This window comes from Salmo salar, chromosome 05, assembly GCF_965601325.2.
Source record: "Salmo salar chromosome 05, fSalSal1, whole genome shotgun sequence".
Taxonomy (NCBI): Eukaryota; Metazoa; Chordata; class Actinopteri; order Salmoniformes; family Salmonidae; genus Salmo; species Salmo salar.
In genome coordinates, this window is record NC_138295.1 from 41,816,032 (window position 1) to 41,840,429 (window position 24,398).

General features: G+C 40.7%; 1 protein-coding gene across 1 annotated transcript in view; it reads right to left on the minus strand.

Moving 5' to 3' along the window:
- LOC106604930 (5-hydroxytryptamine receptor 4) overlaps window positions 1-24,398 on the minus strand; it is a 162,207-nt gene that overhangs the window by 70,690 nt on the left and 67,119 nt on the right. Inside the window, exons 3-4 of the mRNA XM_014200070.3 lie at window positions 13,307-13,420; window positions 10,147-10,347 (exon numbers count right to left, since the gene is read on the minus strand). Of these exons, the coding sequence (XP_014055545.1) occupies window positions 10,147-10,347; window positions 13,307-13,420 (315 nt within the window). The remainder of the gene's footprint in view (window positions 1-10,146; window positions 10,348-13,306; window positions 13,421-24,398) is intronic.

Genomic DNA, 24,398 nt, shown 5'->3' on the forward strand with positions numbered 1-24,398 from the left:
GTACTACTGTCCCCTGTCTTCTGAGCTCCCCACAGTCAATCAGTTCTTCCATCCCTGGGCAGTATTCAGTCTCTCTCTCTCTCATCCTGCTCTGGCCAAACACCATTGCTGTAGTCGCTCACCCCTCGGCTTGGTTTGACATTCCTGGCATGTGTTCATCACACCCTGATTTTGTCCTGGCAAAACTGGGGCCTACTGTAAGGGATCACAATACACAGGTCTCTCTGTCTCACTGTGCCACAGCATTGCCCGCTGCAGCCCATTGCAGCCCGCCAAATCTTCAAGGCACTACTATATTTACTCTCACTCTCATTGTTGATTTGACTCTGTCACCCTGAGGTTGTTTTCATGACTCAGAGGGGTGTCAGTGAGGTCATTTCATATTTCATTGCAGGTGAACTGAACTGGAGCCACCAACTCTTCACAACATAAATAAATGAGCAGACCCACCTGATTGGTCGATCCGATGCACAAATCTGATACATCTGAAAGAATGTTTACCCAGAGTTCCAAGCAGCATCTTACCTCAGTTTTGTACTAGGATGCTTTTTATGTGCCTGCCTGTGTCTCTTGAGTAATGAGTACAATATGGCTCTGAAACAGCATGACTGTATTAATAAAATGTTTGTGAGTCTAGGTTAGATGGAGCTTGGCTGTATGTGTGCACTGTGCTGCTTTTTGTCTCACCTAGCCAAAACCCGGCCTGTGTGTCAGAGGGCCAGAGGCACAGAAGCAGTGTGGATAGTTGACAGCAGGCCAGCCTTCTACATCTGTTCACCTGGCTTATTGAGCTCACTTTGGCAACCAATAGCTAGTTATTAGGACATATAACAGAGCCTCAATGGAAAACAGATGGGACCAACAAACCAGGCACTTAAACTTGAATTACATGTGATCCATGTGATCAAGTTTGCTGCAGTAAGTAGTCAAGGTTGAAGTTTAATTTAAGAGACAGGAATGAACAGTAAAAAATGAAATAAAAAAATCCTCACTCTTCGGATGGCTGCGTTTAATGACGGAGAAATGAAAAGCGTGACAAATCTGCATGTGAAATTAGGGAGCAAAACATGCTTCACTTCTCCCCTTCATCCTAAATGCCTGTTGTCAATGTTTGAACAATCCATCATTCATTTAAAATGTTCCTTCATGTCTTAAGCTTGGATGGAAAAAGGCATTATAGGAAGATGTGTAAAACTAAATTCCAAGCTCTGCTGGCACCACACAAATGTATACTGAACAAAAATATAAACACAACATTTCAAAGAGTTTACTGAGTTACAGTTTATACGAGGAAATCTGTCAATTTAAATAAATTCATTAGGCTCTTATCTATGGATTTCACATGACTGGGAATACAGATATGCATCTGTTGGTCACAGACACCTTAAAAAAAATGGGGCTCACAATGGGCCTCAGGATCTCGTCACTATGTTTTTGTACATTCAAATTGCCATCAATAAAATTCAATTGTGTTCGTTGTCCGTAGCTTATGCCTGGTCATACCATAACCCCACCGCCACCTTGTTCACAACGTTGACATCAGCAAACCACATGAAACCATACACATGGTCTGCGGTTGTGAGGCCGGTTGGACGTACTGCCAAATTTTCTAAAATGACATTGGAGGCGGCTTATGGTAGAGAAATCAACATTAAATTCTCTGTCAACAGCTCTGGTGGACATTCCTGCAGTCAGCATGCCAATATCACGCTCCCTCAAAACTTGAGACATCTGTGGCATTGTGTTGTGTGACATAACTGCACATTTAGAGTGGCCTTTTATTGTTCCCAGCACAAGGTGCACATGTGTAATGATGTTGTTTAATCAGCTTCTTGATATGTCACACCTGTCAGGTGGATAGATTATCTCGGCAAAGGATAAATGCTCACTAACAGAGGTGTAAACGTATGGAACATTTCTGGGATCTTTTATTTCAGCTCATGAAACATGGGACCAACACTTTACATGTTGCGTTTATATTTATGTTTAGTAAATGTTGTGGAGAAATTAACCTGAAGGCAAATGAAAAGCAGACATCTGTGCTGTACGAGTAGAGACCAAAGCGCTAGCTATGAACATTTTATTTAAACTCTCTTCTATGAACGAGAAACAGATTGTCCATTCAGGGTCACTGCGCTCTCTTGCCCTTTTTAAACGTACCACTCTTAGTAAAACATAATTGCTCATGTAGCCTTTCTATTGTGCTGATCTGATATATACAGTTGAAGTCGCAAGTTTACATACACATTAGCCAAACACATTTAAACTCCGTTTTTCACAATTCCTGACATTTAATCCTAGTAAAAATTCCCCGTCTTAGGTCAGTTAGGATCAAAAACAAAATTACTCTCGGCTACAGCGCATGTAAACACACTACGGTTTCTAAATCAGTTTAATTGAAGAATAGAATTTGAACATTTAAGGCTTGAGGGGCAGATTGGAAATATGAGAGGAGAGAGAGACGTTTAGACTCAAGTGAGTCCATGTTTTAAACTTTTTTAAAGGAAAGGACATAGCTAATATTGTTTTATGCGATAACTAAGTGATGCCCAAAGAGCTGCCATTTCTGTAGCATTTTTCTTACTCATAAATATTTGTGAAATGGCCAAAATGAGTCTGTTTCTCTTTTCTGGCAAGATTCATGATTGTCTAAACTGGCTGGTTGCAGTCCTGGCTTACTGGAACTTCCCCTGGTGCTTGCAGCTTGACGCACGCAAGTAATAATCCACACACTAGAGTTGTGCAATATACAGGAGAGCTTACTTCAACTTCACTGAAGGATGAAATGATGAATAAACGGAACCGTCACACGTCACATCATTCATTCTCAAATAATGAAATCCACCATTCAGCTAGGGGGCAGTATTGACACGGCTGGATAAAAAACATACCCGATTTAATCTGGTTACCACTCCTACCCAGTAACTAGAATATGCATATACTTATTACATATGGATAGAAAACACCCTACATTTTCTAAAACTGTTTGAATGGTGTCTGTGAGTATAACAGAACTCAAATGGCAGGTCAAAACCTGAGAGATTCCTTTACAGGAAGTGGCCTGTCTGACCATTTCTTGAACTTCTTTTCCATCTCTATCATTTACTAAGGATCTCTGCTCTAACGTGACACTTCCCACGTCGTCCATAGGCGCTCAGAGCCCGGGAAAAAACAGAATGTCGTCATTCCAGCCCCAGGCTGAAACACATTATCGCCTTTCTCAAGTGGCCGATCAAGGGACACTGGGCTTATGCTCGTGACCCCGACCGCCCCCGCCTTTGGGATTTTTTCCTCTGTTTGCCGAAAAGGAGATTCCCTGTCGGAATATTATCGCTTTTCTACGAGAAAAATGTCGTAAAAATTGATTTTAAACAGCGGTTGACATGCTTCGAAGTACGGTAATGGAATATTTAGAATTTTATTGTCACGAATTGCGCCATGCGCGCGACACTTCTTTACTAAATAGCGAGCCCGTGATGCCTGGGCTATGTACTTAGAATATTGCAAAATGTGTTTTCACCAAAAAGCTATTTTAAAATCGGACATATCGAGTGCATAGAGGAGGTCTGTATCTATAATTCTTAAAATAATTGTTATGCTTTTTGTGAACGTTTATCGTGAGTAATTTAGTAAAATGTTAGCGAATTCCCCGGAAGTTTGCGGGGGGTATGCTAGTTCTGAACGTCACATGCTAATGTAAAAAGCTGTTTTTTGATATAAATATGAACTTGATTGAACAAAACATGCATGTATTGTATAACATAATGTCCTAGGGTTGTCATCTGATGAAGATCATCAAAGGTGAGTGCTGCATTTAGCTGTCTTCTGGGTTTTGGTGACATTATATGCTGGCTTGAAAAATGGGTGTCTGATTATTTCTGGCTTGGTACTCTGCTGACATAATCTAATGTTTTGCTTTCGTTGTAAAGCCTTTTTGAAATCGGACAGTGTGGTTAGATTAACGAGAGTCGTGTCTTTAAATGGCTGTAAAATAGTCATATGTTTGAGAAATTGAAGTAATAGGATTTTTAAGGTTTTGAAAATCGCGCCACAGGCTGGCAGTGGCTGTTACGTAGGTGGGACGCAAGCGTCCCACCTAGCCCATAGAGGTTAAACACATTTCCTTTTCGTATACACTCTTGTCTCTATGGAATGGTGTGTACTCTCAATAAAACATTTATATGGCCAGCAAAATTCCATCTGCCATTAACATTAATTGAAGAGCTATCAGTGGGTTAAACTTAAAAGCCATCTCTTCTCTGGGGAGAAGTGGAGCGCAAGAGAGAGAGAAAGAGAAAGAGAGGGAGAGAGAGAGAGAGAGAGAACGACACATTCAGAAGAAAAGGCCCTTTTCATGCAAAATACTCTCTCTCTCTCTCTCTCTCTCTCTGTCCTACTGTCTGACTCTTTGACCCCAGCAAGAACCATTCCAGAAACCGGGAACATTACCAGAACATTACCTAAGATCTCCATTAAGTTAGTTAGGTTTTATATAACATTAGGATTAACAAACCCAAAAACAAATGTTTTTGATAACAAAACACTTTTATTTTATTTTTTGTATTTATTAAATATCCTTGGAATATTCTCCTAATGTTCACCAAAATGTTGTGCACAACATCTGTAATAACCACCACAGAACATTTTCAAAACTTTGTCCTCATTAGGTTTCCAGATAATGTAATAACACAATATACCAGTAATGTTCTTAGAACATATTGCCGCAACAGAATTAGGGAGCAATAGAAGTGGTTCTGAGGAAATATTACATGAACGTTCTGCTAATGTTGATGGATATGTTATTCAAAGCACCCATAACAACAAGCAGGAAATATTCCTACAATGACATGATGGTTCCAATAACGTTCCCTAAACATACTTCAGCAATAAAATGTTGGAGCAATAGAAGTTGTTCTAAAAAAAACATTCCTGGAATATTTAGCTAATGTTGATGGAGATAGTACTGCTAACACCAATAACAACAAACAAGAAACGACAGTGGTAGGCCTGATTACCGACAACGATGAGACAGCCTATAGGGAGGAGGTCAGAGACCTGGCAGTGTGGTGCCAGGACAACAACCTCTCCCTCAATGTGAGCAAGACAAAGGAGCTGATTGTGGCCTACAGGAAAAGGCGGGCCGAACAGGCCCCCATTAACATCGACACGGCTGTAGTGGAGCAGGTTGAGAGTTTCAAGTTCCTTGGTGTCCACATCACCAACGAACTATCATGGTCCAAACACACCAATGCAGTCGTGAACAGGGCACGACAACACCTTTTCCCCCTCAGGAGACTGAAAAGATTTGGCATGGGTCCCCAGATCCTCCAAAAGTTCTACAGCTGCACCATCGAGAGCATCCCGACCTGTTGTATTCGCCGCATGTGACAAATAAAGTTTGATTTGATTTTTAAAAAGCTGCGTTAGACAGGATTACCAACACTTACTGACCAGCTCGACTAAACAGAAGCGTGCTATTTGGCAGACCAATCCAAACTCATCTCTCAGCATGTCCAGCTTACTCATTACCTCAGCCAATCATGGCTAGCGGGAAGGTTGCTGTTTTTTTCTGTGGCTAAACCAACTAGGCTCGTAATTTAGCCATTTTATTTGTATTTACAGATGGCATACACGTTTGTTATTCAGGCACATTAACTTTCACATGTTCAAGAAGGCATTTCTGCCAAGAAAACGCATTTTGATGAAAATAAAAAGTTAAAACGGCTCTCCTGTGAAGTAGTGACCAGCCACATACGCCTAGTTTCCTGAAACAGGTCACATATGTATAGTCATAGGCAGACGTTGCAATTGGAGGATGCATTTTAAGGATATTCTATAATGATATTTAATAGGCTACATCTGTCGATACAAACTGTCATGACTGTCCTGTGAGGATCACAATGGGTCAGATCAGCTTGGCAATGATTGACAATAACCAGACCTTCTCTCACCCACAGAAAGGGGGAGGAGGGGACTTGGCCGGTTTGACAGTTCACACCGTGTTGTAAACTACAGGCGAAGGGTGGGCTCTTTCTCACCCTTTAGTATCAACAAAGGAATGCCTTTGTTTCACAGATAGTTTCCATTTGAAACTCTGACACGGTTAAAAGTGGATACTGGAACAATATTTCTAACATAACAATGTGGGGAATGGTCAGTGAGGAACTATAGAAAAAAATGAATGTCATATGGGTTTTCATTTTGTGATGTTATTAAAATTGCATGGACGAAATACTGTAACTTTGAAAGTATATCCCCTTTATCTGTCAAGTTTCCATCCAATACGATAAATTATGAAAGTAGTTTTGTTAAGATATGAATGTGACTTTAGGAGGGATGAAATAATCTGTCTCCTATAAACTGTTCATAGTAAGTAGCCACGCCCCGAATGTGGTCAGAGAGGGTGTCAGACTGACGTAACAATCCCCTTTTGACAAGAGTCCATAAAAAGCATTGCCAACGAAGTTACCATCCGACCAGGAAACATGAGGTGTTAGCTACATGTTTGAAATGGTTGGAACTTTGAACCTTAATAACACGAGGTGAAGAAATAAACTCACCTTCTTTTAGACCAGAGAGATGGTGAGCTGCAGCTCATGTCCATAGTGGTCTGAATCCTGAACCCTGCATAATGTGTAGGCTAGAAGCTCACTTCCCAGACAATCACTGGTACGGATGATTAGCTGTCCTAAGTCAGATATCGAGGCAAGCAAATCTAAGAGGGACCATCCTACTACGCATCAAACCATCCCATCCTACTACGAGTCTCAAATCACCCTGTTCTCCGACAATCATCACCAATGGGAATCGTCGACACGGCTGTCTTCCAGAGCGAACAACAGTAGAAGAGACGGGTCCAGAACCTTACAAGTGTGCCGCTGAAAGGCCAAACCACCTCCTTCCTAAACGGGTTGCGGTTCATGTGCAAAGCATATGATTAATGGGAGAATAGTTGTAGAATGTACCCCGTTTAATGTCCCTTTTCTCCGTCTCTCTCTTTTTCCACTCTTCATCGCTGTGTATTAAGCCGTCATATTGTCAGTCTGCTAGGGACTTTCTTCTCATGTATTAAGTGTGTATTTTATCCGGTTTTCTCATTTTAGTTAGCTAGTAAATAAATAATTAAACCAATTGGTGTAGTGCTGAATCATGAGCAAGACTGGGGGTTTTGCAGATGCATGAGTTTACGACTGTTCAGAATGATGATATGATAAGAGGTAATTATTAATAAGATGACCGTTTATCGATTAAATTGATATATATCTTATAGAGTTTAATTCGGGAGATGGTAACTCTTTAAACAACCTCTTCCATGGTGCCCCAAATCCTAATGAGTTAATTGTTACATGATTAATTTAATCGGATAACAATTAAACAAAGTTAGTTGATTAAATAAATAACAGTCATCAGATGAATGAAAGTAAAGTCACAACAAAACGTTAAGAAATTAGGACGTCATTAAATAATGTATGGGGGATACTCTGTAGGCTACACGGCCCCGTGAATGTCCCGCAAAATCATCCTGTTTTCCCGCATTTGGGTATTTTAAATGTGGTCACCCTACCCGCAATGTTCCCACCAGACTGTTTCCACAACCTAATGAAACATTCTGGGAACCTTTAAAGAACAGACAAAATGTGGGAACGTTCTTGAAACGTCAGGTGAATGTTTTATACAAACATTGTATAATCATCTACACAACTGGACAGTTTTTGTGTTATCAGAACATTTGCTGAATGTTCTGGGAACTTTCATAGAACCAATGTTTGTTTCCTGGGATTATTATTGTAACGTTGCTTCCAAAATAATAGCTGCAGGGGATGGAGTGACGCAAGCCTATCTCTGCACCCAGAGCTCAGCTGTCCTAAATTAATTAATACGCTTATGCTGGGCTCGAACATAGAAAGCATTTTGAATTAACAAGCTACTATGCAATACTGTAGAAATGCAGATCCTATTGTTGTGTATGGTTAGTCTTCTGAGTAGCTGTGTCTATATGTCTTTCCTTGTCACTTAATGCAAGAGCCCATCCAGCAACCACACTGACATTTTATCCACCATATAATGTAAACCCTTGATTTCCCCAGCAGCTTTTTACAACTCATATTAATGCATTCATATATTAATGCATATTTTTCCTGTAATTCTTTAAAAGCATGTTCCCTTCATTTCCCATTTGCTTTCATCATCAGACTCGTGAATCGTTTTAATGTGGTAAATTAGGATGATAAATAAAATGGGTCGTATCTTTAGAGGAAATTAAATCAAAATAATTTATGGCCGGCACATTGTGTCTCTCAACACCGCAAGCCAGCCAGTTACTATGAATGGCTAATAGTGCTGTTTACACACTCTGCACAAGCTTTGCTCTCTATCCATATAATTGAATGAAACAACAATTTCCTCCTCTGCAGTGAGACGAGGTCAAGAACACACTTGTATGGTTGGAGAGCTGAAGCATAGGGAAACTGGAGCATATAGGGGGGTGTACATACACTATATATACAAAAGTATGTGGACACCCCTTCAAATTAGTGGATCAGGCAATTTCAGCCACACCAGTTGCTGACAGATGTATAAAATTGACCACACAGCCATGCAATCTCCATAGACAAAAATTGACAGTAAAATGGCATTACTGAAAAGCTCAGTGACTTTCAAAGTGGTACCGTCATAGGATGCCCCCTTTCCAACAAGTCAGTTTGTCAAATTTCAGCCCTGCTAGAGCTGCCCCGGGTCAACTGTAAGTGCTGTTATTGTGAAGTGGAAACGTCTAGGAGCAACAACGGCTCAGCCGCAAAGTGGTAGGCCACACAAGCTCACAGAACGGGACATTTGAGTGCTAAAGCATGTAGCGCAAATCATCTGTCCTCGGTTGCAACACTCATTACTGAGTTCTAAACTGCCTCTGGAAGCAACATCAGCACACGAACTGTTCATCGGGAACTTCATGAAATGGGTTTCCATGGCTGAGCAGCCGCACACAAGCCTAAGATCACCATGCACAATGCCAAGCATCGACTGGAGTGGTGTAAAACTCGCCGCCATTGGGCTCCGGAACAGTGGAAATGCTTCACCATTTGGGTTTGGCGGATACCAGGAGAACGCTACCTGCCCGAATGCAGAGTGCCATTAATCTGGGTTTGGCGGATACCAGGAGAACGCTACCTGCCCAAATGCAGAGTGCCAACTGTAAAGTTTGGTGGAGGAGGAATAATGGTCTGGGGCTGTTTTTCATGGTTCGGGTTAGGCCCCTTAGTTCCAGTGAAGGGAAATCTTCACACTACAGCATACAATGACAGTCTAGACAATTCTATGCTTCCAACTTTGTGGGAACAGTTTGGGAAAGGCTCTTTCCTGTTTCAGCATGACAATGCCACCGTGCACAAAGCAAGGGCCATTCAGAAATGGTTTGTTGAGACGGTGTGGAAGAACTGGCCTGCACAGAGCCCTGACCTCAACCTTTTTGGGATGAATTGGAATACTGACTGCGAGCCATGCCTAATCGCCCAACATCAGTGCCCGACCTCAATAATGCTCTTGTGGCTGAATGGAAGCAAGTCCCTGCAGCAATATCTAGTGGAAAGTATTCCCAGAAGAGTTGAGGCTATTAAAGCAGCAAAGGGGGGATCAACTCCATATTCATGCCCATGATTTTGGATTGAGATTTTCAGTGAGCAGGTGTCCACATATTTTTGGTCATATAGTGTATGTAAGCCCAGCATATCACACAACTATTTCAATGTCTCATACAGTAGTCCTCAGAATCGTTTTGTTTTTATATTTAACCTTTATTTAACTAGGAAGGTCAGTTAAGAACAAATTCTTATTTACAATGACAGCCTAGGAACAGTGGGTTAACTGCCTTGTTCATGGGGCAGAACAACAGATTTTTACCTTGTCAGTTTGGGGATTCAATCTAGCAACATTTTGGTTACTGGCCCAATGCTCTAACCACTAGGCTACCTGCTGCATCTTGATAAAGTCAATAACAGGAAGTGCCATCCTACTGTAAGTCAGTTAATAAAATAGGATGTGTTGCAAAATGTGTTGATGGTTTGATACTGTTAGTACGATACTAAATACTATATCTACTGACTTCATGTTGGCATCGTTCCAAGCCAGTTGTTGAGCAGTGGTGCTTACCTGTCCAAAGCTATGCAACATAGGTGTAATATGGAGGCTGTTGTCAACAGTACATCTAGAGATGTCCGGACCAGGCAGAAGGTTTCTCCATAAATCCAGTTCTGGTGAATCAGTTCTATGGCACCAAACGGCATCACCAGCACCGACACCATCAGGTCTGCAAAGGCCAGCGATACTATGAAGTAGTTGGTCTTGATTTTCCTGGGAGAGAATTGAGTGAGAGGTATCTTATTGGCTATATGTTTAAAGATGATTTCCATTGTTAACTTGAAACAGCATAGGTGTATCATATGGTAGTATGTATGATATAGGAATGTTGTGGAAAAATAATAAATAATCCAGAACACACTGAAAAGAACAGAAGGACTGTCTACTAGAGGTAAATGCATATAAACATACAATGTTATAGATTTTTGTCATGTGAGAGTATGTATGTACAGAGGTATGCACTAAACTATTTAATTGTTTGAATTGTCTGTTACACATGACAACAGATTTACCATTTAAATATGCTTTCACTATACATCTTGTAAATCTCCACCTTGCAGTAAATATTGGTAATAACTAAATTAAATTGAGAGAGAGAGAGAGAGAGAGAGAGGAGAGAGAGAGAGAGAGAGAGAACCCCTTACAAAAAAAAACAGGAAAAAAATAACTTGTGAAAGTGAGATTTTCACAGTTGGAGTTTTCTTACCTGTGACAAATGTGATTTTCACATGAATGTTTTCTTACATGTGAAACTGCAAATTAGATTTTCATATGTGGAATTGTAAGTTCACATGTGAAAAACAGTCACATATAAAAATCTAATTTGCAGTTCGTATGTGAATAACTTTCACATGTGAAAATCTCACTACACTTGTGGAATTTCAAGTTAAAATGTGAAAAACAATCACATGGAAGTTTTTCACTTATGAAACTGCAAATGTGATTTTTACATATGAATGTTTTTCACATGAAAATACATTTCCACTTCTGAAAGTGGGATTATCACATGGAGTTCTCTTCAATGTGAACCTGAACATTTTGTTTTCAACTCTAATTGTAATACATGTGAAAATATGGTTTCACGTGTGAAATTTAAGCTCAACATATAAAAACAGCTGTTTCACATGTGAAAATGCTAATTTGTCATGTATGTTTATGTTAAGGAAACATATGGCGAGAGAGACAGGGAGAGATTGAAAGAGATTACATTAGAGGAGAAAAAGAGAGCGATAGCTTGTGTGAGACAGAGAGGAAGGGGAGAGAGAGAGAGAGAGAATCAGTGATGTAGAGCCACTGGTGTGGCGGCGTCCCTCCTTTCAGTCTGTTTGAGAAAGACCAGAGCCCTGGGCACTCCATTAATGACAAATAAAATTCTCGGTGAGGCAACCGCTCAGAGCCCGCTCGGCTAAAAATAGCTGCCTGAGAACGGCTAACGGCTGTCAAATCCCGTTGTCATTTAACCAGAACATGCCATAAATGCTTTTTACCAGCTATCTGTTAACAACAGATTCAAAACTGAATGCAGTATCTAAAGAATATAAGATCATATTTGCAGTGATGCAAATGAATTGAATAAATAAAATACTGGATTTTTTTAACATAAAAAGCTAAATCATCTCGTCGCCACTGGGTTCGCCACTGAACTGAAGCCTAATTAAAAGGCCTAAAATATGCAAATCAGCATTGCTGTCACAATTGGGGCAGGGGACATAAAAAGACCCCAGTAAAAACAGAGAGCAAGAGAGAGAGAGCGAGAGAGAGAGAGAGCAAGAGAGCAAGAGAGAGTGGAATGATGATGATTTGAATTAGTGCAATGTGTCAATGACAGTAAAGCCATATCCAGTTTTCCATTTTGGTAATCAACTTGCAGAAGTTGAGGCTGGCTCTGTGGCTCTGCCTCCAGCTGCACAATGTCTCCCATTAAGGCTAAGCCGTCTTACGACAGCTCTCATTTTATGGATGGCTGGAACAGGTGTGCTATTACAGGGTAAATTGGTGATTGTGGATGAATTCTCCAGAGTGCGGGGAATGGGCTCTGGTAGAAGTACTGCTTCACGTCACTATTAATCTGAGCTGCAGGGAAGTCATGGTGGGAGGAAAGGAGCAGGGTAATTGGCATAGTGGGTTTCACAAACATCCTTTCTGAATTTAAAAATAATCCTCTAGTTTTTCAAAGTATCTGTAATCTGATTACAATATTTTGTTTACACTTTTTCTCCCCAATTGGTAGTATAGTTTTGTCCCATCGCTGCGACTCCCATACGGACTCAGGAGAGGCGAAGTTCAAGAGCCATGCGTCCTCTGAAACACAACCCTGCAAAGCCGCACTGCTTCTTGAAACTATGCCTGCTTAACCCGGAAGCCAGCCGCACCAATGTGTCAGAGGAAACACCGTACAGCTGGCAACCGAAGTCAGCGTGCATGCGCCCAGCTGCCACAAGGAGTCGCTAGAGCGCGATGGGACAAGGACATCCCAGTCGGCCAAACCCTCCCCTAACCCGGACGATGCTGGGTCAATTGTGCGCCACCTCATGGGTCTCCCGGTCGTGGCCGGCTGCAACACAGCCCGGGATCGTTTTTGGGGCTGAACATTTGGATGACTAGGGATTTGAAGTTAACACTACCAAGAATCCCTCCTGGTGCTGTCATTTCCTGAGTGTGTGTGCGTGCGTACATGCTGTGTAAACAGTGAAAAGTACTATTGTCTCTTCCATCAGGGGTGCTGAAAGATGATACTATCCCCAGGTTATCAGACAGCCTTTCCCTTCCGGCATCTGACTGTTGGCATGCTAGAGTCACTGCACGCCAAGCTAGTAACTCAACCTGCAAGGGACTGGGATCACAATAGACCACTCAGTAGGAGGTGCTCTTTTAATGAGAAAACAATTACTGCATAATACTGTCAGCGCAGGATCATTCAAATCTGGACTGATTCAGGCTGTGTGTGGTGCAACAAGGTGATAAGATGCTAAAACAGAAGAAAGAGTGCATTTGCTTCGGCCAGAGCAGGATGAGCGAGCGAGACACAGACACACAGACACACAGACAGACAGACAGACAGACAGACAGACAGACAGACAGACAGACAGACAGACAGACAGACAGACAGACAGACAGACAGACAGACAGACAGACAGACAGACAGACAGACAGACAGTAGGGAGAGACTAACCTGAGCTGGCGGTCCTTGCAGACAGCTGTCATGACCAGGAGGTTCCCCAGGACACTCATGAGCATCACCAGGGAAAGGAAGCAGATGAGAGCAATCCTCTTCGGCATGCTGTTGCTGTGGTTACGACAGGAGAGAGGACAACCACTCAGTGAATATATCAATAACCAACCATGAAGTAATAACTGATTGGTAAGTTATTTCCATGTAATAACCTTCCCGGTCCAAGTATACCTACATTTCAACTGGACAATTGAGTCTTGTGAAAGAACACATTCCCGAATTAGTAAAACATCACTGACAATATAGTCACCTGTTACAAGAAAAAGTTTGTTTTGACACTTACATTTATACAATGAGTTAAAGGAACATATTTCTTCAGATTTGCAGTCGACTGTTAATGATCCAACTAAATGTTACATGATGACTGGAGAAACTAAAACTGGTTCTGTCACCTTGGTAACATGAATTTGTAGGCAGGCAATGTCCAGACAACACTGCCAAAATCCCGGCTAATGTGTCATGTTTGTGATAATTAAAGGTAATTATCTGTCACGACAATGATTTAAAGTCCTTAAAATGATTTGCATAGTTGTGAATGTTTGATATATTTAATCTCCTGATGTTTGTAGTTTTCACACTCCAGGTTTTACAGTCAGTCTAAGTATCCACACTACCTCACTACTACATTTGTTGCCCCTGGGAGTTTATACAGTGAATAGTAGAATACATTTATCAACCCAGCTATACTATAATCTTTCTATTTTCATTTTTTGTCTCAGATCAGTCTTATTTGCTGCCTTCATTATGTTAATTTATTTGACCTAAAGTTACCTCAAGTCTAAAATCTAGAGCTACCTCACTTAAAGGTCCAATGCAGCCATTTTTATCTCAATATTTAATCATTTCTGGGTAACGATAAAGTACCTTACTGTGATTGTTTATTTTTGACAATTTTCAATTGAAAACAAAGATACCTTCTTAGCAAAGAGCAATTGCTCAAGCAAGACAGTTTCTAGGGCTTTTTGGGAGTGGTCTGAGTGGGGATGGGAAAACTGAAAACAAGCAGAGAGGTTTGGAACTCTCTTTCTTATTGGTCTATTAACTCATTTACCACCTGGTGAAGTCACTAGGCAGGCCAAAACTCCATCTCACCAAAACAGGCGGAAATTCCAGGCAGTCGTTTCAAACAGCTCTTACACTGAATGGGCATTATCATGATTTTCACAGTATTATTCCAATCTGAGTGTGGAAAGGAAATATATATATATATATATATATTTAAAATCTAGTTTTTGCTTGCACTGGGCCTTTAAGAACTGAACTATCACCAAATTCTTAATGTAGCTACTTCCCAAAACTTCCCACAGCATCACAGCAAGTTTAAAAGGACATTTCATTTCTCGAAGATGAAGCATTAATTTGATGTCAGCTCCTACAGGTATGTTCTAATCAGAAACACAGAGTTCTGACAGTTACTCAGCATCCACCTCCTCTAGCAATTAAACAACATACACTACACCTAGAGGTGGAGAAAGATGCCAACTCAACATGTAGGATTTGTTGTAAAAATTTGACCTCTCCCTGATGACAATTCACATTCATGTACTGTAGTCATTTCAATTGTTTTTATTACATCTAGTTGACATTGATGGCAGACAAATAATACTGCCTTTCTTGTGATGGCTTTGTCATTATAGTCTTCTAACTACATACAGTGCTGTGAAAAAGTATTTGCCCCTTCCTGATTTCTTATTTTTTTGCACATTTGTCACACTTAAATGTTTCAGATCATCAAACACATTTTTATATTACACAAAGATAACCCAAAATGCAGTTTTTAAGTGATAATTTTATTTATTAAGGGAAAAATGCTATCCGAACCTTCATGGCCCTATGTGACAAATTTGTTAAGGTCAGTGTTCACGACTCAACCATAAGTAAAAGACTGGGCAAAAATGGCATCCATGGCAGAGTTCCAAGGCAAAAACCACTGCTGACCAAAAAGAACATAAAGGCTCGTCTCACTTTTGGCAAAAAACATCTTGATGATCCCCAAGACTTTTGGGAAAATATTCTGTGGACTGACGAGACAAAAGTTGAACTTTTTGGGAAGGTGTGTGTCCCATTACATCTGGCATAAAAGTAACACAGCATTTCAGACAAAGAACATCATACCAACAGTCAAATATGGTGGTGGTAGTGTGATGGTCTGGGGCTTCTTTGCTGCTTCAGGACCTGGATGACTTGCTGTAATTGATGGAACCACGAATTCTGCTCTCTACCAAACAATCCTGAAGGAGAATGTCCGGCTATCAGTTCGTGACCTCAAGCTGAAGCGCACTTGGGTTCTGCAGCAGGACAATGATCCAAAACACACCAGCAAGTCCACCTCTGAATGGCTTAAAAAAAACTAAATGAAGGTTTTGGAGTGGCCTAGTCAAAGTCCGGACTTGAATCCGATTGAGATGCTGTGGCGTGACCTTAATTCACGCTCGAAAACCCTCCAATGTGGCTGAATTAAAACAATTCTGCATGAGTGGGCCAAAATTCCTCCACAGCGATGTGAAAGACTCATTGCCAGTTATCGCAAACGCTTGATTGCAGTTGTTGCTGCTGAGGGTGGCACAACCAGTTATTAGGTTTAGGGGGCAATTACTTTTTAATATAGGGCCATGAAGGTTCGGATAGCTTTTTTCCCTTAATAAATAAAATGATCACTTAAAAACTGCATTTTGTGTTTACTTGGGTTATCTTTGAGTAATATTAAAATGTGTTTGATGATCTGAAACATTTAAGTGTGACAAATGTGCAAAAAAATAAGGAATCAGGAAGGGGGCAAAAAAAAATTCACAGCACTGTAAGTACTGTTTAGTAAGGCTTTGATATCAAGTTTAAATGTAGTTCAGATATTCTAACTGCAACTCATTGTAAAGAAGTCCAACTCAAACTCCAACAGATTTTCAGTGATGCATCTACATGTGTGTGATGACATCTGAAACATTTGACCCTTAGCCGTACAATTGAGCTCTACCTAACAGACAATCAGTGAGCAACAGCTCAATCAACACTCCAACCCCAAGACAGATGACCTAAGGCTCAGTGAACACACCAGCCCAGTAGTTTAATCTGCTACATGACTACAATTGCATAACCCGTCACAATCAACCGCAATATGGTACTTTGCGCATTTATTTATTATAATCACACCTAAGCCAGAGGCATTACTAATATTCATCTCACCATAATTCAGTTTATATTGGGGAATGCTGTCCCTTTCACAGGCCTATCAAATCACAATCAAGCCCCTTGGCCGTGCTGGTGTCCTCCATGCAAATTGTTATTATAAACAATAGCTATCTGGACATGAAAATGTAATTAGTGGTTCCTCTCAGTAGGAGTGTCCTAACAACCTATTATGTACTCCAGGGCAAAGTGTCTGTCTGTCTGCTCCAAATATTCACTCACTCATCTCTACAAAAGTACAGTGTCAAAATGTTATCAGAGCCACAAAAACAGACTATGCAGAGTGATGTGGAGAAAATTGAGTGCAGTATGTTCTCCTCAATTAGGCTTAAAGGCTGTAAAGTAAAGTGCATTTCAGCGGATAGTGGTGCATAATAACTGAAATATAACTGAAGTGAATGACTCAAAGCATTAGGGTAAGTGCTTATTTCAACATGAACCAAGCAGAAAGACTGCTAGACAAACTATCAGAAGGTATCACTACCCTGTTTAGTCATACCGAGAGATTTCTCAACATGTCAGGAATAATGTCAACGCTAGCTATAAACCAAGCTATATTCCTCTAAAACATTTTTTTGTTCATTTTCAGGAGTTTTGTTATCTGTACAAGTCAATATATGCAACTCAATAACATCAATCTGGGTGGTCACAGACATTGACAAACAAAAACACAAAAAATGTTAATCTTGCATTTACAATAGAGTTATGTATTTAAAGCTTTAGTCAATAATAGTTTGACTCAACCCTATATTTATTGTAACACAGAATTTGTTGTTAAAAAAATCAGTTGAAAGTTGTAAGTGCACCTTGGCTGAGATTTGAATTTAAGTGGCCCCAGGCAGCCTATGTTATTTTAGTCCCAATGATTATTTTATTTTCAAAGATGGGCCTTTCTATGAGACCACTGCTGCTTATACTTGCCTCTTGTGGCATATTTATGTTCACGCATTGAAGTGATGGAGAATGCTTCAGACAAGTGTTATTCTTATTGTTATCTTTACCTCTTGTGAAACTGATTTTTCAGCCAGAAATAGTTTAGGAGGGTAGAAAACAATGAATGCATGAAGTACAATCTGGTTGAAAAGTATCAAGCACTCCAGAGTAAATGTATCAAAATGCATGGTTCGGACTTGAGAGGTATATTGATTGCTATGCAGTTTTCTAGATAAAAATATTAAACCTCTGGCTCATGAAAAAAAAACAAGGTTAAGAACTTAAATGAGAGATTCAGTCAAAACATTTGATAGAAAAAAAGCTTATAGACAGAGGTTACTATAGGTTGGCAGAAAGCTTTTAATAAGAGTTTATTAAAATGTGATGTTTATTTGCTTAGTGTCATGATTGCAAATGTCAAGTTAGCAAGATACATTTTATTGCCTTATATCATCACTTCATACAGATGAAAGAGAGAGTTCTATCTAGGTCTAGGAACCGATGAAACAGTCCCATAACATCACTGCTTGTTCAGCTTTCAAGCCCTGACAGCCAAAGGGGTATCTTCAGAAATACAGCATAATATATGACTTGAGATACTTGAAATTAGCCCTCAAAGTTAAAAGTTAGATTTTACATCAATTACTAGAAGTGATCCAAATGAGATGCATGTCAGTCTCTGTTATTATGGATGTTTAAATGTTCTGGACAGGACTTTAGTCTACATCCCAAATATTCCCTACATAGTGCAATACTTTTGACCATTTGGGATGCATGCAAATTTGATTCATATTTCTTCATACAGATACAACAAAAGGGCAGGACACAGGACAAGACCATAGGCATACAATTATAAATAATTTTCCACTCTGTTAACTTGTTCTAGTCCTCTTTTCTCTAAAGACAGTTGACAAAAGAGCCTATTCAGGTCACAGAGCTTCTGGCCCCCCATACGGCCACATGAAATGGCATAGCAGAGGCGATGTGACAGGGCTGTTTTCCTATCTGCAAAGTGTGGCAGGCATGGTGGTTAAAACTAATGAACTGTGACTGAGATAATCAACCTCTTGTACTTCGTCATGCCAGACACTAAAACTAGCTACAGATGTAGGATTTTAATTTGAGACACTTTGCTACAGCAGGAAAATAATCCTGCAGCAACAGGAAATGTGAATTATTCTGTGGATTATAATTCATGGACATTTTTTTTGTAGGGATTGATAGATTTTTTGTTAGGGCAATCAAGGAAATTACAAACTTTAGAAGCCTTTTTAAACCTTGAATACACTACCAGTTTGCATTTCCTGCTGTGCAGGAAAATTCTGAGCAATAAAAGAGTGATCAAATTAAGATCCTACATCTGTAGCTGTCTCACAGACAGACTGGTAGATAAGCATGGACAGAGTCTGTCAAACTAGATCTGATCCCTACTTTCTATGAGAAGAATATGACTGACTACGCAATTAGATATTTGTTGTGACAAGAGCACTTTGGCAATTGTGTCTAGAGAGAAAAATCTGTATACTGTAATATATATATCTGTACTGTATATCAGTAATCTGCATTTGTATAATACAAATGACAAAAAAATGCTCATGCTTTTGAAAGATGTAAATGTTGATGAGCATAATTCAAGGACCATAATAATTAGAGGAACATCATATGTAAGAAAATACTCTCATTATGACACATCCTAGAGTAAAGCATAATTCTGACAGTTTACACATAAACACTGAGCATTCCATCATTCAGTGAAACTAAATAGGCTAGGTCAATTGAAATGACCATCACCAATCATATACAACGTAATACATTTATTTCCTTGCAATAATCAATCATTTATTTGCCTTATCCTGTTTGTGGCATAGCTTGTAATAGAAAGGAAATCTGTAAATGGCTTGCACCTGGGGTGGGATTTGATTGCTCCTCATTTAAACTGTCTTTGAATGTGACTTCCTTCAGTCCCAGTGGATAAAGAGGTCCTTTAGGGTGAAACTGAATTAGCACTGAAGCTGAAAAGATGATTGACACGCTTCCATTTTCTGCCTTGTATTGTTTTCTTCTTTTTTCAGAAAGAATTACCAAGTGAATTCAGTCTATGCCACGCTATTCCATTCCACACCAACCGTATACTCACTGCACACGGTCAATTTGTTCACATTAGATACATGCATACTTCACATTGCTGATGTTTTGCCAAACATATCGGCACTGTGTCAAAATACACATCACCTCTACTGTAACCAATATAAATGATAATGATGGTGATGATGATGATGATGATTGACAATGATGTTGATGACCATTCCTCAGCGATATCATCCAGTTTCATAAGTAGCAGCAGTGAAAGCAGCAGCATGCAATAGAGCAGGGCTTTATGATGGCATAATTGACAGAAGTAATATGGCAGTAATATGGCAGTGTGTAGACTGTGTCAGTGATACATTCTTATATCCCGTCTACGCTTGACATTCTTGTGAAATCACATCTATGATAACCACCGTCAAAGACCCGTATGAATTGCCTTTCAACATTGCATGTTTGACATTGTGAATCACAAGACTTTAGCTACACTCTTAGGGGGAAAAAAGCTTCTTAATTTTTTCCTATGGGAGAACCCTTTTTGGTTCAAGGTAGAACCCTTTTGTGGTGAAAAAAAGGTTACACTAAGAACCTTTTCGTGGTGAAAGGGTTCCAGGTAGAAACTCATATTACTGAAAGGGTTCCAGTTATTTTCAGAGGGTTCTCCTATGTGGACAATTGAAGAACCCTTTATGGTTCAAAAAGGTGGCACCTTCTTTTCTAAGAGTTTACTTTACTAATCGAACGATGCAAGAAAGACCTCCCCAATCCAATGCTGCACCTGCACCTGTCTTTTTACAGGTACTATCCACATACATTCTACCTCTATATTTGGCACCCAGTCTGCAGCTCAACATCATGAACCAGACATACATTGGCCGGGTCAGAAATCTGTCTTGCCTACTAGTTTCTAACACTAAATACTGTGTAATAATCGTACTACATACTATTTAGAACGTACTGTTTAGTAAAAATGAATGCAGTACATTTACAAAAAAAACATGACAAATTTGCACTTTCACATGTCAAATCGCGACACATTTTCACATGTGAGGGGAATAACATATTTTCACCTCACGTAAATTGCGGTTCCACATGTTAAAAAAAAATCACATATGAAAATCTCATTTTCACATGTGGAATTGCAAGTTCACATGTGAAAATCAATCACATGCGAAAATAAAATGTGCAGGTTCACATGTAAGAAAGCCTATAGGGAAAAGGTCACGACCTGGCAGTGTGGTGCCAGGACAACAACGTCTCCCTCAACATCAGCAAGACAAAGGAGCTGATCGTGTACTACAGGAAACGGAGGGCCATGTACGCCCCCCATCCACATCTAGTGGAGCGGGTCGAGAGCATCAAGATCCTCGGTGTCCACATCACTAAGGAATTAACATGGTCCACACACACCAACACAGTCGTGAAGAAGTCACAACAATGCCTCTTTCCCCTCACAAGGCTTAAAAGATTTGGCATGGGCCATCAGATCCTCAAAAGGTTCTACAGCTGCACCATCGAGAGCATCTTGACTGGCTGCATCACCACTTGGTTTGGCAATTGCTAGGCATCCAGATGTGCTAGAGGGTAGTGCGTTCAGCCCAGTACATCACTGGGGCTGAGCTCCCTGCCATCCAGGACCTCTATACCAGGCGATGTCAGAGGAAGGCCCTAAAACATTGACCCACCTACACTGCTGCTGCTGTTTATTATCTATTCTGTTGCCTATTTATTTTATCCCTACCTATACTGTATTTATCTACCTCAGTTAGCTCGCACCTCTGCACATTGACTCAGTACTGGTACCATGTGTATATAGCCAACTTATCGTTACTCATTGTGTATTTATTCTTTGAGTTATAATTCTTTCTATAATTGCTCTATTTTTCTCTCTGCGTTGTTGGAGCCTGTAAGTAAGCATTTCACTGTTAGTCTACACCTATTGTTTATGACGCATGTGATAAATAACGTTTGATTTGATTTAGAGCTAGTGAGTCATTTTCTCCTAGAGATGGGCCAGATATGCCATGTCTAAGACAAGGGATACCTTTCTGTTGTTTGGATACGTCTTCACCTTGGCAAAGGGCAGACAGAGGAAAAATAGCATCTTCCATTTGTCCTTTTAAAATGGGATAATGTGCTTTGTGGTTGCCTCGATCAAAAAGTTCAAGTATATAATGAAATGGAACCTGAACTGGGTGTGTTGTCCCCACTGACCTGTCCTACACTGTGGAACTCAGACTCCTGACTGACTCTACATGTACCTGGCCTCTAATGACAGTCCATATTACATTAAAAGACTCAGAGATGTTATCTGGCTAAAATAAACACTTTCTCTTTTCACAATCCTGCTAATGGACTTTCAAATGAGCCATTTCCGTGAATAATCACACTCATACAACCAATTCCATTTAACGTATACAGGACATACAGTACCAGTTAAAAGTTTGGACACACCTACTCATTCCAGGGTTTTTCTTTATTTTTACTATTTTCTACATTGCAGAATACTAGTGAAGACATCAAAAATATGAAATAATGCATATGGAATCATGTAGTAACCACAAAAGTGTTAAACAAAAAAATATGTATTTTATATTTGAGATTCTACAAAGTAGCCACCCTTTGCCTTGATGGCAGCTTTGCACTCTCTTGGCATTCTCTCAACCAGCTTCATGAGGTAGTCACCTGAAATGCATTTCAATTAACAGGTGTGCCTTGTTAAAAGTTCATTTGTGAAATTTCTTTCCTTCTTAATTAGTTTGAGCCAAATCAGTTGTGTTGTGACAAGGTAGGGATGGCATACAGAAGATAGCCCTATTTGATAAAAGACCAAGCCCATGTTATGGCAAGAACAGCTCAAATAAGCAAAGAGAGGACCGCCAAGGGAAAGGAAAACCCAGAGTTACCTCTGCTGCAGAGGATACGTTCATTAGAGTTACCACCCTCAGAAATTGCAGCCTAAATAAATGATCCACAGAGTTCAAGTAACAGATACATCTCAACACCAATAAGAAGAAGTGACTTGCTTGGGCCAAGAAACATGAGCAATGGACATTAGACCGGTGGAAATCTGTCTGACTTCCGGTTTGGAGCGAGCAGTCGCACCACGCTTCGCTCCACAGGTAATATTACACTTTGCTACATTACAACGGCTTGATTTGTTTGATCTGAGCAATTCTTCTTAGCTAGCTACATAGCCGTCTTTGTATCAAAGATAATTGTGTAGTTTAGAGTAACTGAGTAATTATCGAGGCTAGCTATCTTCGTCCTCCTAACGTAGTCAACACTGCTAGCTGCTAGCTAGCTAGTCATCACTGTTAGCTAGCCAACTTCTACCGACTAGCAGCACCGCAGAAACTATTACATTACAACGCAACGACTTGATTAGTGTGGCGTTAGTGTTAGTTAGCCAGCTACATAGTTGTCTTTGCTGTCTCTGTATCTAAGATAATTGTGTAGTTTGAGTTTGAGTATTATCGAGGTGTGCTAGCCAGCCGCGACGCGGCGCCAGACTTACTCAACACACCTAGTCATCATTAACCCACTGCCAGCTAGCCAACCGTTACCGACTAGCAGCGCTGTAGTTACTAATACTTTACAACGGAACGATTTGACTAGTGCAGTGTTACCTAGCTAGCTACCTAGTTGTCTTTGTCATAGCTTGATAATTGTTAATTGATAATTGTTAGCTAGCCAGCCATCGAGGTTAGCTAGCCAGCTATTTCCGTCCCCCGCGACGCCATTTTTCCTAACCTAGCCAACTAGCCAACTATTACCGACGAGCAGCATTGTTGAAACTAAATACACTACAAGGAACGTCTTGATTAGTGTTATGTTAGCTAGCTAGCTACAAAGTTGCTTTGTATCATGACAAGGTGTAGTACTGAAACTACCGAGGTTACCTAGCCAGCTACACGTTCAAAGTCAACAACGCAGCCACTGCTAGCTAGCCTACTCCACCAGCCAGCAGTACTGTATCATTTTAGTCAATAACATTTTTGCAACGTAAGCTTAACTTCCTGAACATTCGAGACGTGTAGTCCACTTGTCACTCCAATCTCATTTGCATTAGCGTAGCCTCTTCTGTAGCTTGTCTACTATGTGTCTGCCTATCCCTGTTCTCTCTCCTCTGCACAGGCCATACAAACGCTCCACACCGCGTGGCCGCTGCCACTCTAACCTGCTGGTCCCAGCGCGCACGACCCACGTGGAGTTCCAGGTCTCCGGCAGCCTCTGGAACTGCCGGTCTGCGGCCAACAAGGCTGAGTTCATCTCAGCCTATGCTACCCTCCAGTCCCTAGACTTCCTGGCGCTGACGGAAACATGGATCACCACAGATAACACTGCTACTCCTACTGCTCTCTCCTCGTCTGACTACATGTTCTCGCATACCCCTAGAGCATCGAGCCAGCGGGGTGGTGGCACTGGAATCCTCATCTCTCCCAAGTGGACATTCTCTCTTTCTCCCCTGACCCATCTGTCTATCTCCTCATTTGAATTCCATGCTGTCACAGTTACCAGCCCTTTCAAGCTTAACATCCTTATCATTTATCGCCCTCCAGGTTCCCTTGGAGAGTTCATCAATGAGCTTGACGCCTTGATAAGTTCCTTTCCTGAGGATGGCTCACCTCTCACAGTTCTGGGTGACTTTAACCTCCCCACGTCTACCTTCGACTCATTCCTCTCTGCCTCCTTCTTTCCACTCCTCTCCTCTTTCGACCTCACCCTCTCACCTTCCCCCCCTACTCACAAGGCAGGCAATACGCTTGACCTCATCTTTACTAGATGCTGTTCTTCCACTAATCTCATTGCAACTCCCCTCCAAGTCTCC